Raw genomic sequence first — 14,609 nt, forward strand, 5'->3', positions numbered from 1 at the left:
CAACGGGTCACATTGCCATGAAGCTAGCCGATGTTGCAGCAAAAAAAGGAACTATGCAAGGTCTTGTCAGGAGATAAGGCCACGATGATTTCCTACGGGTTATGATTTGTGAACTAAATTGCGGGGTCGGCACTAATCACTCTAGGGCCACCGGAGACCACCGGCGTTGAAGAAGTGTCCCAAACAGGGACCTCGGTTTTCTGGCATCTCTAATCTGCAATTAGTATGATATGCAATAATATATTGAGGTTGTCTGTGATAGATTAAGAGTACATACATAGCGTATAAAGAAGTAAGAGTACATAAAGAACTATTAGACATTCAAAGAGGTACAGATCTACAAGACAGTGAACGTCTTAGCAAAGACCAATGCGAAATTGATATGAGCCATTCTGCGCTGATCGTACTCAATGCAACCCGCCTATCAATGGAGGAAGCGAGTAACAGGACACGGAAATAATTTCATGGGATATTCTCCATTTCTTTCGAAAGTGGAGCCTTTTAGCGGTAGAATGCATACGGCAGTGCAATGGTGTTGTGTGGAACTAGCATGCATTTACATAACCTAGTTGTGGTGTTACTTGGCTGCTGTTTGATAGCCGCACCACTCTGGGTCAAGGTCGCTTTCTTAGCAGCAAGTATAGCAAGTATATAAACTGTTGCTTGCGGTGGAAGCTTCTTCAAATGGCAATACCATCGAACACCTTGGAAAGTGTTGTTCTTAGTTGGATTAACGGAGTGTGGCCAGTGTTACCCGTGATTTTGCACGGCACAATATTTTCGTGGGCTAGTAGAACAATGTCACAGGTGTTCTCGACTGGGAATCAGCGGGATTGCGTCCTGAGTACTGGGAATAGGCGCCGATTATGAGTCCGTCATTTTGGGGGCGATCAGTTTGGGTGGAGAAGACGGCACCGCAGAGGTGGGATCTCGGAGGAAAAGGTTTTCTATGTCCAGAGAATACTTTCTAGAAGGAACTTGTGGGAAGGATACGCTGAGTTGCATGGATGCAATATGAGATGAATTAAACTATTGAAGGGTTAATATGTAATAACCTAAGCGATTCCGATAGGTACTACCTAGGTAACTAATTCGCAAATTGATACTGTGTATGCCTTTTAAGTCATGAGCATTCCGAAGACAACTCTATGAACGAGCGATGTCAGAGGGTCGTCCTACTCTTGAAACTGGCGGCTCCTAATATGACTCTTGTTGCTAACTTACAGGTCGTTGCTATGGTCGTGTAGTGGCACTATAAGGGCTGACAGCAGCCCCAGCAACCCTGTTCGGACAAGCCGAGTCAACATCGTACAGATTGCAAATGATCGGTCAGTTGAACTACACACCTCGAACCCTGAGGCTCTCTGAGAAATTTATAAAAAGACATGGTCAGTATATCATCGAGATAAGAATAAGTTGGTCGAGAATAAAATATCTTACCTGACCATATGGACAACTCGGCGGCTCCTTTTGGCACACAGAAGCGCACATCGTGGCTTGAGATTGTTCAACAAGTGCCAGACAAAGGATCGCAAGGACCAGAGTCGGCAAACGGAATATTCCTGTAGTCATCGAGAGGGAAAAATAAGCCTGGACAGGTTTATGGAAGGAAGATAAAATGAGGATACTGTGTTCTGGCCTAAGTGCGAAATATATCCTTCTTATGGTGCAGGCCCTTGTTAGGCTGTGATAAGTGAAACATGCCACCAACCGACTGCATTCCATGCCCAACACCACATGGATATGTTGTAGGTAGAGGGACTTTTGTTGTGACTAAAAACAAGTAAATGGAACATCTGATTGATCCACTTCATTATGAGGCATTTGAGGCTACAACTTACTTTCGATTAGACGGCATTCCGATCCTCTTTGCCTAGTTGCCTTTCAAATCGGCCGCAGTAGGATAAAGCGAGAACCAGTAAAACCCCAGTAAAGTGACCTTGTAGGAGAGCTAGACCCCATCACGACCTCGATTTTTCCAGACCGGGCCCAAAAATTGGAACGGGTTAGGTCATGGTGAGGTCTCGGTAAAGCACACGGCCTCGAGAACCCAAATGCATCTGTAATTTGAGTCTGAATATAAACAAAATTGGTCATCATCACTGCATGAACGTGGAGGTGGGTGGCGCTATTGCGGCAGATCGCGGAACCTCCCCCTTTAATAGTTCCAAAATGCAGCCACTGTCACTTCCACAATCAGTCGTTCACGTGCATAAGGCAAGAATTGATAGAATCAACATGAGCTAGCGCAGCGTTCCGCTAAATACAAACTACCTCCTCCGTACTATCCAGACCTCTAGAGCAATTAATTGATTTCATGATACCTAGGCAGAGATTGTATGGAGTGGACCCGTGGACCTTCCAAGGTTGGAACCTTGGAAACTGACCTTGGGAAAACCCGTACTTCCTTTTATGGTTAGCTTTTCCATTTTAGGTTTAGAAATATGCACGTACCAGAGCAAAAATGCATCAACCTAGGTAGGTACGTAGACAACTGCGCTCTTCAGCCTTGGAAGATTCTTCAATTTCATAATTTATTCACTCCGAATGACAAAGACATGAATTACTGAGCTCATATACTGCATCCTCAGACAAGTGTCGGGTGAGTTGATGACTAGTTGGAAATTCCCGAATGGTGAAACTATCTGGGTACGGGTATGCACGGTAAAGTACCCCTTTTGTCCCTTAAGACACCTTAGAGCTGCAAGGGGCACAAAAAGCTCATTAAAGTGCTGTCTAAAGAAAAGAAGATATTTTGATGAAATTTCATGATAATCCTCGAGACCAGACGGACCTCGGGAGTACTCCGTGCCTTCCTTATACAGAGCCATGATTGTTATATTCCGCACTATTGAGGTTAATGTCCAACACTTTTTGTCCTATGGTCCACAGCTAAGGAACCTAACATTAGTGGTCAAAAAGTCGGCGTTTCTCCACTCCTAGGTATATGTAGCTAATCACCGTCCTTTTGTGGCTGAAGAAAAAGAGACATGCCATGTTGTCAGTCGGAAATTTTGCAGGCAGGCTTCGGACCAATTCTCCCATTCGATTGGAAACTATTCGAGATGTCACTGGGTTTGCTGTGATAAAGCTGATCAATCTGGGTCTTCTCTTTGCCGGGACACTGAGTTTTCTACATTATATGTCGTCTTCAACCAAGCATTTCCTCGATCGCTTTGCCACCACAGTCCGTATCGATGACTATGACACCCTCTATCACTATCTCCTGCGATGGATGATGGATCATCGGCCACCCAACCCAAGATTTTGTTCCCTGCGCGCCATCAGCAAGTCAAAGATCACCTGGGCACACGAAGAAGATGCACTCAAATCAGTGAAAGGTGATGAAACCCAAGACACAAAATTCGTTAACTATCAATATATCGTGAATCAGCCTCCCATCAGCCTACAGTCAGCCTACAGCCATTCCAAGGCACGTACCTCTTCCAACATCATGGCAAGCGGATCTTATTCCGCTCATTGCATCGCGTCCAAAAATCAGTACACACAACTGATGAAGGACCGCGGCTACATTCAGCTGCAATATATTGGCGCGTCTGTTGATTCCTTGCATGGTCTTCTCCAGGAGGCGCAGTCTTATAACCCGGACGAAATCACGATGGTGACCACGGTTTACCGGTCTATCTGCGGCTCAGAAACTGCCTCGCGTTGGTCGAACTTCAACACGCGACCATCACGAGACATATCCGCAGTTAATATCCGATAAAAAGAGAGACGAATGGCTCCAATATATCAATGAATACCCGCCTTCCGACCACGGTATCCCCTACCGACGCGGATATCTGTTCTTGGGGCACATGGGATGGGAAAAGCTAGTCTCACATTTGCCCTCGCCGGTCTGTTTGGGCTGAATATCTACTTCCTGAGCCACCTTGGGCGGAAGTTAAACGACGCACAACTCATGAAACTGATCTTTGAGGTCCCCGAAGGGCAGATTCTAAACAGACCTCCAACCCCCAGAGAGTCCCGATCCGGTACTCATCCGACCGGGTGGAGTAGGCATGCACGTTGACTTTCAGCTAGCTATCATTTGACCTGGTCTATCACATTATATCTAAGCCGAGCTCGGAACCTTCCAACTTGGAAAGCATACTATGCTGGCAGCTCTGGATAAATTGACAGTAGTCTAGAGAAATTGCACTGTGAGGCAACTCAACAGATTTTGCGCATTCGGCGGTAATCGTATGCAGCAAGCAAAGCAACAACATGGAAAGCACTGCCAAGCACAGCAAACATATGCCAAAGCTGATGCGAATGACCCCAAATGTCAAAGGTGCCCGGGCTCAGTCTCTCTGGGAACCGACAGACAAAAACGCTCACTCCGGTTAAGAGGGAGAGTGCCTCTGCGAGATACCACCCAGCCCCAATTTCATTACTCGCACGAGTCCAGCCCAACTCAATCACACTTTGGAAAATAGGCAGCATGGCGGAGATAGCTAGCAAGGAGAAAACCCCTCCTCGTAGAGTTCTCATCTTATTGCCTCCACCGCCGGTGTCAAACAAAGTGATGGCAGCGCCAATTGCCGAGAAGAGATTGAGACCCCAGTACATCCGCTGGAAGAAGGGTCTGCAATAAAATGCGTAATATGTCATAGAGGTACCAGCTCCTAGGGCGAGGAAACAGATGCCAAGAATATCCATTTTGCCCCAGAGATGGTGGATGTTGTAAGAGTGGCTTCTTAGGGTGTGAAATCCCGCGCTGAGGCTAAAGCAGATGGTTGCCGAGGTCAAGAAGGATCCAAAAGCAAACACATCGCCGCGGGTGAAATTGAAGTCTTTTGAGACCGAGACAAAATGATTCAGGGTTAAAGCAACAGTAATGAAAGCTATCGAGCCCAGAATATGGGTCCAAATGTTCATCGTTTCCATATGTAAACAGCGCCACAGCCGTAAAGATCGTTTGTAAGAATATGTGGGCATCGGATGGCCTTCCAAAATATAGTCATTGTCACGTAGCCATCCTGGGATCTGGTCTTTGCTTCCAATAGTTGGCCAGTACGACTGGTTGTCTGGCTTGGGGGTGGCTGTCGAGCCCTCACTCAACAACTGGGAGTCTTCGAGCGGGGATGTCGCGCGTCGGGCCATCCTTGCAATCTTCCAGATATAAAGGTATCGAACACTGAGAAAACGATGAATTTGGAAATTTTGAAAATTTTGAAGCGATGAAACGATCTAAGTGCATGTTTTTCTCTCAAATCTCTAAGCGCCCTCTTTTCGCGCCCGACACGCGACGGTGAAACTCATCACATCAAACACGTGTCACGATTGGCGGATCCCAAATTAGTTCCCGAGAGAGCCTACTAGTCGTTCTCCAACAAGTTACCTTACCAGCAGTTTCTTTTTATCGCTTCATTGAGGGATTTGTTGGTATGCGGTATCAGAAAAGGGGCCGGCGTGTTGGACCAAACCGCACATTGGCTTCAGATGGGTTGCACATATCTACAACTCAAATGATTTCGTTTGATTTCAACCCCCACCTTTGGTCGTTATTATGAGAAAGCCACAAATCTACAGATCTCATGTCGCCACGGGCTTTAGCAAGAGCCATGCATCCCCCTCGTTTCAGAGAAACCCACCCGGCGGCTACACAGCAATCGTTGGCCAGGATTTTTCGAGATTACAGCAGCGCTAAAAGAAACATGCAGGTATATTCTTATCTGTTCAGTTGGCATTAAGATCAAAATTAGGAGCAGAGCCAAGAAGCTTGGGTCTATGTGTCCCTCCCTTTTCGGCGACGCCGTCAAGGATACGTATGAGGTTGGCGATTATATGTGATGATTATATTATTTCCGTGGCCCGCTATACTTACCCCTGTACTTTATGCATCTTCTATTGCGCTTCTATTTACGGTATGGATGGTATCTCAAACAATGGCACTGCTGGCTGGGTATCCGGGCCCAACATACGGGGCACGATGGATATTATTTGGTCTTCTCTGTTGACGGTCTTTCTCTGTACTTGGACAGCAGTCTGTCTGAATCTCCCCAACCCAAAAAACAGTCAGTTTCATATCTTTTGTCGCCGGGCGAAGTGGATGTTTTGGGCCATTGTCTCTCCGGAGTTGGTCCTTTCCGTTGCTATCGGTCAATACGCCTCAGCACGGCGATCTGTGAAGCGTTTTCGCAAGCTAGGAATGAAAGAAGACAGATGGACTCTACGACACGGTTTCTATGCCGACATGGGTGGGATGCTGCTTCAGCCCAAGGACAGCACACCCTTTCTGGTCAACAGCCGTCAGTTGGCGTACCTCGTCGAGAAGCAGTATTTAGAATGTCCCCAAATTACACAGAGCGAGATATGGGACAAGTCAAAAACGGATACGCTCGCTAGACTGCTTAGTTTAGGGCAGGCCACTTGGCTAATGATCCAACTCTTTGGTCGCCTCATTCTTAAGCTTCCGATCACTACGCTCGAACTATCCGCGGGTGCGATTGTGATTTGCACCTTTGGAACATTTATTTGTTGGATGCACAAACCCAGTGATGTGCACACCGGCATTGTGCTCAGTATGGAAGTCAGCACGGCCGAGGTTCTCCTTGCGGCTGGTGATGTCGCCGCTACACCTTACCGCCACACACCTCTCGACTTCGTCGCCAAGCAGTCATTCACATGTGGCTACGATGTCATGGGGTTCTTTGGTCTACGTTTCGATGACCGCGAAAGGCCCTTGCGACGCTTTCCAAATGACCGATTCCCGGATATCGGGACGTTTGAAAAATTCGCCCTGTTTTGTTTAACCTCGGCGTTTGCTTCTTTTCACCTCATAGGATGGTATTTCGTCTTTCCCTCTCGAATTGAGCAAATTCTTTGGCGGATCTCAAGCTCTATTGTAACAGGGGCAACCGTGCTATACTGGGTCTTTGAAACAATTGCTGCTCGTCAGCGGTTTGGTAGATGGGACAAATACCTGGTCTGGCTGCGGGTGAAGAGACCACCACCACAGCGGCAAATTGACGCAGAGGCCACTCTGGCCCGTCAGGATACTGTCAGTCGTTTAGACGCTTTTGAGAAAGAGCAAAGGGAGGCAAAACCTATCCTATATTGGGAAATTATGCTTATTCTTCCAATAATTTTCCTGTATGTTAGTGCTCGGGGATATATGATTGTCGAGGTTTTTGTTAGTTTGCGCCGGCTACCAGTTGGCGCCTTCACAACCTTTGAAGTCGCGGACATGTTACCTCACTGGTGAATTGATACTGTTCAGTGTTCTCTCTGTCCATTTTGCCTCATTGTTTGAGACCTCATTGTCTAGTGAGTGCCCAAGATGTCCACGGGTGCCAACATCGATGCAGTGTAAGCATAAATGATATAAGATTTCCCCCATGTGTAGGCAGGTCTTAGTTGGTACCCGGCCCTTGCCAAGTAAGGCATGCGGGGTTTTTAATTTTTACAAAGAAAGAAAATGTAAGGGCCTGTGAGTATTTGTATATCAATTATGTTGAGATCATCCCATCCTATATAGGTGGCAGAGTGAGCGCTTGTTTGCAGGGATCTTTCCTGCTTAACTAGTTTGAATACCAAGAGTTTCTTTATCATTTTCTCCCCATAGTAACATTCCAAGAAATTACATTCAGTAAAGGAAGAGAGGCAACAGACAAAATAGAAAAAAGTAGAAGGAAAGAAAAAAAAAAGATGGGCCCGAGCCCGGGATTGAACCGGGGACCTCGCGCAATATTGCTTTGGGTGAACCCTAAGCGCGAATCATACCACTAGACCACCCGGGCAGTTGATGTGAAAGGGCTCAAAATATGCCATTACCTGGGTATCCAAGAAAGGTCAGCTCTGATCACCATATCCATTTACGTGGGAAAGGGTCCCTCACTGCGTGGAAATTTGCTTCTGGGAGTTATGAACGAGTTTTTCTTTAAGGACAAACGTTTGTTATGAGCGAGACACTCCTTCGGTTTTATTGGGACGAATGACATGGTCGCAGGCTGCAGGGTAAAGCTCGCAGGGTAAATGTTTATGGTATTTACCAGAGTTCAGCACGTAATTACTAGTGTGTTACCGGTTTGTTATAGTCTTACTTCTTACTAGTTTTCGAGCTCGTAGGGTCGTAGGGTAAAATATATCTGGGAGGGATAGGACTAATAGTAACGATAAGTAGGCTTTAATAAAATCTATAACTTCTAGTATCGTATTTTTAGATACCGTTTATTTACCTATTAAATTTACCCTAGGAGCTCTCTACTAATAATAACTTTTATTTACCTATTCCTACTAGTATAAAATGCAGTCATGAGATGGGAAGGGTGAGTGCTCTATAGATAGGGTAGGCCATATCCCTTAGGTGTACTAGACTTGATTATTCTGTACTATAAGTGACTGATACTTGGGGGACGGACATGACCAGTGTTTTTTATGGAAATTGGAGACCTGTTGAATAGCTTCAGTGTTTATGGCTTAGTCCCTGAACAAACTATATTATTTAACTAGGTTGTCTATCATAACTCATCTACGCTACCTCAAGCTCGACACTATGGCAGCCGTACCTCAGCCTTCTTAGCCTCGTCCCCAATCTCGTAAATATCTTTGTCCGTAGTTTGCAGGAGCCCAAGCCTCTCCTCATGCTGACAAGCCAGCACAGCGAGTGTCGAGGACTTCCAAACGGGAACACGGCGGCTCCGGCGATTGCTAAAGATACTCAAGATGGCGAACAAAACCGCGAACCCCTCAGTCACAATCGGAACAACGAAATACCCCCAGCGGATGAAAACAAATGGCTCGCTCCGAATTACCTCTCCATGTGCAGACTGGGTATTCGGGCCATACCGCAGATAGGTTGTCATGGCAGTCGCCATTTGATTGAAACGGTCGCCAAGGTCCACGTCGCCAGTTAGAGTAGCGGCGACACCAAGGTTCGTATTGACATAGTTCCCTTCGACCCACTCGGTAGACATTGTTGGGGACTCGTAGAAATTTCCCAGCGCTTCCAGACTTCTATAGCTCATTTCAAGCGTAGGAATATGGATACCATCACTTGTTGTTGTCTCGTTGATGTATATGCGCTGATATTTGTCACTTGTGTTGTTCGAGAGCGTCCAGGGATTTTTCACACCGAAATCGACCTGCCTGCTCTCAAAGGAGAAATCACTACCAGTGGCATTGGCTTCTCTGTATTCATAGACCGCGAGGGAGAGAGAGCACTCTGTGATGTTGATGTTGCGCATTTGAAAATTAGCGTCTGGGCTCGATCTATAGACTGCAAGTCGCACGATTTCGGGAAAGGTAGGTGGCAATCCAGGGGTTGAAGGTACGAAAGCCATCAATGAAGATGCATTCATGTAATATGCTGTCGACAAATCGGTAAACGCAAAGAGGCTTGCAACGACAACCCCACCCGGTGTTGTCATGTTGCATCGCTCCAGGACACCATTACCAGCCTCCACGCAGGTAGTCGTCTGCAACGTTTCCTGGGTGACGTTCCTGCACTGGGTATTGAACCCAAGTGATATGTATGGTCCGGTCCAGCGGCATGTCCCGGGGCAGTTAAAAGGTTCCGTGGTGTTGATGCCATAGAGGCCCTGGTAGATGGCGGACTGCATATCGGGATCCTGTGGGATGCTCTCTAGTTAGAATCATGTTAGCTGCACTTGTTGTTTCTGCTGTTGAGGGTTTCTATGCTTACCAATGCGAGAGTTGGCAAGGTTAACCTGTTTGTTTATGGTGTAATTGTGCGCATATCCTAAGGTGGCGGTGTCGGAAGGAGATATGATGTCTCGCTGTTTAATCAGAACCACCTGTTGTGCGAACGGCGAGAAAGCAAGTCGTAAGATCGTGATGAATGCGCCGATGGTGGCTATATTCCACTTGACGGTGGTAAGCAGCAGAATAGACCCCCAAACACCGCGACTCGCTTCGTCAAATGTTTCAAAGTCAGCAAGCTTTCGAGGCCCGTTTCTGAAGTGAAGCCATTTAGACTGCCCAATGAATGTGCTAACCCCGTACATCAACGCTGTGGTGCATGCAGTGGTCAGAATAGAAACTGTCGCGTTGAGAGAGACGCCGGCGCGCCAGGCAGAGAGAGGCTTGTTGTCCATATACCAGAAGATAATGGCAATTGCAATGAGGAGGCCCAGGGCCAGAATCGAACTAATCGATTCCAAAAGCCATTCTTTGGGGGAGTACACTGGATGGCGCTTATATTCAGTGGTCGCAATTTGTGGCTCGGAGCCTACTTCGGAAATCTGAGCAGGCTCATATGAGGGAGTTTTCGGGGTGCTGTCAAATCCGGCCATGGTGACAGTCCGCGGCTATGGATATGTGACTGGGATGGCTTTCGAGCGATGCAGTCAACATGAGGATGAGATAACGCGATCAACTGCGGAATATCGCCGAAGGGTAGCTAGGTTGATTTATGCCTGACTTCTGGCTTTGACAGGTTTGTTTTGATTTGACTAAAATTGGCACTAAGGTCGTAAGGGGTTTCTCCGAGGGTCATTGGAACTCTCGCGCATTGTCCGTCTGGTGGGGCCTACGGAGTGCTAGGATTTAATTCTTCGTGCTTGGAAAGGGAGACATCCAAACGCCAAGAAATGGGCTCCTCGTATCTGGACCACCTCGAATTGGTGGGAAGGAATTTCGGGCTGACATTGCAGGCTGCGAAGAAGAATTGGGAATAAGATCCCCAATCATGTTTGCGGCTGAAGACAAGTCTGGCAAAAGGCTTCCTGTCGGTTCTCGTATTCCCCCACCTAGCCCCCACAACGCTCGAGTTGGCATCGCTGCGCATCACTAGGTCAACCTATCAGCGATGGCATATTTACCATAGGACGGGGCCGAAACTGCCTCGCTGGGGGTCATGTGAGGCCTTGAACCCGATATTTTTGATTAATAATGGCACATTTCACATTCCCTTAATAGGCATGAGCTGGGGTCAATGTCATGCGCAGCCTCTGAAGGATGCATACGAGAAGGTGGCTAGCTGAGTCGCAATCAGACCTGCATTAGTGCAAGGGTTAATATAAGCTAACTAGACCCAGAATTGAATTTATGCAGAGACATACGAGGTGTCTCTGCGAAGTGAGATGTTGGATGGGCCGGGCCGTTGTCCAAGCTCCGCCCTGATCTTCTCATTGGATAAAATCCCAAATACACTATTCCGTTCCAATCTTCTTGCGTCGCGACTAACCTAATTCGGGTTAGACCATGGAGGATGGCTAACGGTGTTGACGCCCTCTAGGGCTCCGATAAGGGTCAGGGAGGAGTTCACTCATTGAGTCGACTCAGCCTTCTTTGTTTTGCTCTAAAGCTGTATATCAGGGTTCTTGGCGAAAATGCGGGATTTTAAGCCGCTTTTGCCGGCATTTGAGTTGAGCATTTCAACGGTAAGCGTGCCTATATTTGGAGAATGATGAAGTCCTCTTAATAAAGTCACATTTGTGGTTCGTTTTTTACTGGAGGGTTCTTTGGACATCCAGAAACGACCATGCGACTCCTTCTGCACTACCTCGTGGCAGGCGCCCTGTTAAGTTTCCAGGGTGCTGCAGCACTTCCACAGGGAATAATAACCCCATCCAGTGTGTCAAGCGCAACAACGGCTACACCCACAGGAACGTCTATTGCGGAGAATGAAAGAACATGTGACTTTCATACGATGAACGATTTCTTCGATTACACCAAAAAGAACGGTCTAAACATCACTTTAGAGGTCCAGAACTGCCAGAATCTATGTCTTCTCACATACGGGGTGGGAAACCCTGATCTTTCTGGGATCGGCGTAAGTTCGCAAAATCAAATTTTCTCCATTTTCTCCATAGATGTCGTAACTGATTGATTGTGTCTTCTAATCCAGATGATGTATGCATATAGCATACAAACCGGACTCACTATTCTCGTTGGCCCTGTTTATCGTATATTTTATCTCGCATTTGCACCAGCGAGCAGCTTCATCCGAGATTTAAAAGACATTCAAACAAATTTCTTCTCCTCAAATGGCTTCTTCGTTGGTTCCTCGGCCATAGCTACACTCGCAAACCTGTCACAGAACCCATCCACCTTTGAGATCGCCGAGATGCAGGCCATGGCATTCCTGCAAGTTAACAGCATCCTCGTGACCTTCTTCTGCATGGTAGTCGCGCAACCAATGTCGCGCTGGGCCGCGCGGGTGTTGCTCTATTTTATAGTGTTCGTCCTCGTGGTCGTTGCCCTGGGCCTATGCCACCTAGGCAGTGACAGCAGAGCAAACTGGAGGCTTGCCTCTGATGGCTGCGCACACAGCTCAACGGATTATAGTGTGATCAACCCAGTCCCGTATCCATCATGGGCTGTCGCTATCTTTACCGTCGCGGGTACGATTGCGTTCTGGCTACAGTCTCTTAAGGAGAAATTCCAAGCAGACAAGTTACACAAGTCGCTGTTTAGGTTATTGATGGCGTTTTGGGTCTTGTTGATTGGACTCTTGACAGCGGGTATGGTGGTTGGCCTAACGATGATGTGGCGACAACGAAGGCATCTGCGAAGTTTGGCGAGAGACAAATTTGAGGATGATCAGTGGGGGTTCGGGCAGATTGCTGCCTTGACAATCTGGGCGCCAATAGTGGTCGAATTGATCTATATTCTGAATGGTGAGGAGCTCTTCATACTTGTTGGTGGTATTTGGTCAAGCTGACATGTGCACTTTGTTACAGACTTGGTCCAACGGAAGTCCAAAAGATGGAATCGCTGGAATCAGACCGTTAGTGTTTACTTCTCTCCGAAAGCTTTGCAGGAAGACCAAGCTACACTCAGTTCCAACCCGCAGGCCGAAATGAAGGAGCATGGTGCAAGTGGAAGGGCGACCGAGGTTGCTAGTAGCTAATCAAATTATGCTGCACACGTTATGATCTTTTGCACTAAATACTTTCAATTGAACGGCTGGATCTTTTGAGGCAGCGAACTTGACAGTCGCTTGTCTGCAAACATTTGGGGGCCATAAGGATTGTATTAACGCTATGCTCTTCCCACTAAATGGCACCATAGTGGCGTCTGGATATGTGGGATATGTGGGACTTAGGTCCTACAGACACCTGTTGAATACAAAAATGTTATATACTTTCCATGTTTCTTGTTTACAAATGGACCCAACTATGTTTCAATGACTTCGTCCTGGTATGGAGACTTTGTTGTACAGAAGCCAGTATCCGAGCAGCATACTTCGTGTACCAAACACTTACTCTGGCCCAATATGTGTTGCATTCTGGCGTATCTTAGTGTTAGTCACGACATCAATTTTACGAAAGCGTTGAAATACTGGGACTCGTTTAACACATATCTAGACCGATCACAAAGTAGACCTTTCGCTACTATCAATTGGTGGAATGAGACGGTCCTTGCCAAGATGGAGATTGGCTTTATGCCAAATAAAAATAGAGTTCGGAACAACGGTCTACCTACCTAGGTAGGTATTAGGGTCAGCCCCACTACAGAAGCTTCCAAGGTTTGCCTTATCCTATTTAATATCCTATTTATATCCGTCCATCCCCCATCATGAGGGTGTACAAATCGCCGAGGACGCTTCCGTCCCAAATCTTGCAATGCCAGGTCGAAAGCGAATTATTTTAAGATCTCGCATAGTCACCTGTTCCCTGTATTAGAAGACTGTTACAGTCTTTCTTTTCTCCTCTTCGCAGTTTTCACACTATCCGCAATACAACGTATTGTGTCTCCTTTTATGATCTCATCTCCATTGTATATCCTAAGAGGTTATAAGCCCGGGGACTTAGTATTGATCTGATCTAATAGTCAGTCAATATCCTCTGTGTGCATGTCAACGCACAATATTGTACGATGGAACATTCGACGCACAAACGGGGTAGTGCCAATCCCAACACCCCCCGCATCAAAAATATACTTGGGACCCCGGTCCAGCGAATCTAACGACACAGCACTTCCGCCAAACCCGGGGAATTGCCTCTTTAGGCAGTGGGAACTGCTTTAGGTCTACAGCTTGTTACTAGGCCTATGAGGGGTGACAGGCAGGGTCTATACGCGTATTTCTGCCAGGTGATTGATTGTCATCTCAATATCGAGACATTGATCAGACCGCTTTAGTCTGAACCTTAGTAGTTGTTTGCTACCTCGCTTGTTTGACCTCGACCCCACGAGCAGAGATTTCATCTCCATCTTCATACAACTCTCTCATCTCTCTACATACGCATACTCCTACAGAGCCTGTATCTAGATCCGCCATCTATTTGAATTCTTACAACTTTCGAATTCGTCGTTTTCATCGCCGTTTTCATCCTTCATCGTCTTATCTTACGAGATATCATCTTCCGACCTTTGGGGAGAGGGACCCCAGTCCTATCTGAGATCCGTGTCTCTCCGTAGAGACCAGCATCTTATCGAGATCCGCATCTCCGAAGATCAGCATCTCACCTGAGACTATCAACGTCTCGTTTTCGAACCCCGCGTTCTTATCGAGAACCGCGTCTTCCAGAACTAGCACCTCATCCGAGATCTGTATCTCTCACGATCAGCATCTCAACCTCCGAGTTCCGCGTCTCTTACGGCCAGCATGTCATCTTGAGTCTTCCATCGTCTCATCCTTAAACCTAGTGTTCGTCTAAACCCCGCGTTCACCGGAGACCAACATTGTCTCCATCCTC

General features: G+C 47.0%; 6 protein-coding genes across 6 annotated transcripts; 3 read left to right on the plus strand and 3 right to left on the minus strand.

Moving 5' to 3' along the window:
• Positions 1-3,142: 3,142 nt before the first annotated feature.
• On the plus strand, positions 3,143-3,727 carry N7519_007500 (uncharacterized protein; the record flags this gene model as incomplete). The annotated part of the gene is made up of 1 exon (XM_057294276.1): positions 3,143-3,727. One exon carries the CDS (start codon positions 3,143-3,145, stop codon positions 3,725-3,727), a length of 585 nt encoding a protein of 194 aa, XP_057149087.1.
• Positions 3,728-4,173: 446 nt separating this feature from the next.
• On the minus strand, positions 4,174-5,106 carry N7519_007501 (hemolysin III family protein; the record flags this gene model as incomplete). The annotated part of the gene is made up of 1 exon (XM_057294277.1): positions 4,174-5,106. The coding sequence occupies one exon, from the start codon at positions 5,104-5,106 to the stop codon at positions 4,174-4,176; it is 933 nt and encodes a 310-aa protein (XP_057149088.1).
• Positions 5,107-5,872: 766 nt separating this feature from the next.
• On the plus strand, positions 5,873-7,210 carry N7519_007502 (uncharacterized protein; the record flags this gene model as incomplete). The annotated part of the gene is made up of 1 exon (XM_057294278.1): positions 5,873-7,210. The coding sequence occupies one exon, from the start codon at positions 5,873-5,875 to the stop codon at positions 7,208-7,210; it is 1,338 nt and encodes a 445-aa protein (XP_057149089.1).
• A 1,288-nt stretch (positions 7,211-8,498) lies between these two features.
• On the minus strand, positions 8,499-10,259 carry N7519_007503 (DUF3176 domain-containing protein; the record flags this gene model as incomplete). Its single annotated transcript, XM_057294279.1, has 2 exons — positions 8,499-9,589; positions 9,650-10,259. The coding sequence occupies 2 exons, from the start codon at positions 10,257-10,259 to the stop codon at positions 8,499-8,501; spliced, it is 1,701 nt and encodes a 566-aa protein (XP_057149090.1).
• A 1,190-nt stretch (positions 10,260-11,449) lies between these two features.
• Positions 11,450-12,820, plus strand: N7519_007504 (uncharacterized protein; the record flags this gene model as incomplete). Its single annotated transcript, XM_057294280.1, has 3 exons — positions 11,450-11,740; positions 11,816-12,587; positions 12,651-12,820. 3 exons carry the CDS (start codon positions 11,450-11,452, stop codon positions 12,818-12,820), a joined length of 1,233 nt encoding a protein of 410 aa, XP_057149091.1.
• A 1,449-nt stretch (positions 12,821-14,269) lies between these two features.
• On the minus strand, positions 14,270-14,547 carry N7519_007505 (uncharacterized protein; the record flags this gene model as incomplete). Its single annotated transcript, XM_057294281.1, has 2 exons — positions 14,270-14,461; positions 14,512-14,547. 2 exons carry the CDS (start codon positions 14,545-14,547, stop codon positions 14,270-14,272), a joined length of 228 nt encoding a protein of 75 aa, XP_057149092.1.
• Positions 14,548-14,609: the final 62 nt, after the last annotated feature.

The sequence above is a fragment of the Penicillium mononematosum genome (assembly GCF_028829835.1).
Source record: "Penicillium mononematosum strain IBT 11891 chromosome Unknown utg000003l:1.0-8172316.0:1.0-8177699.0, whole genome shotgun sequence".
Taxonomy (NCBI): Eukaryota; Fungi; Ascomycota; class Eurotiomycetes; order Eurotiales; family Aspergillaceae; genus Penicillium; species Penicillium mononematosum.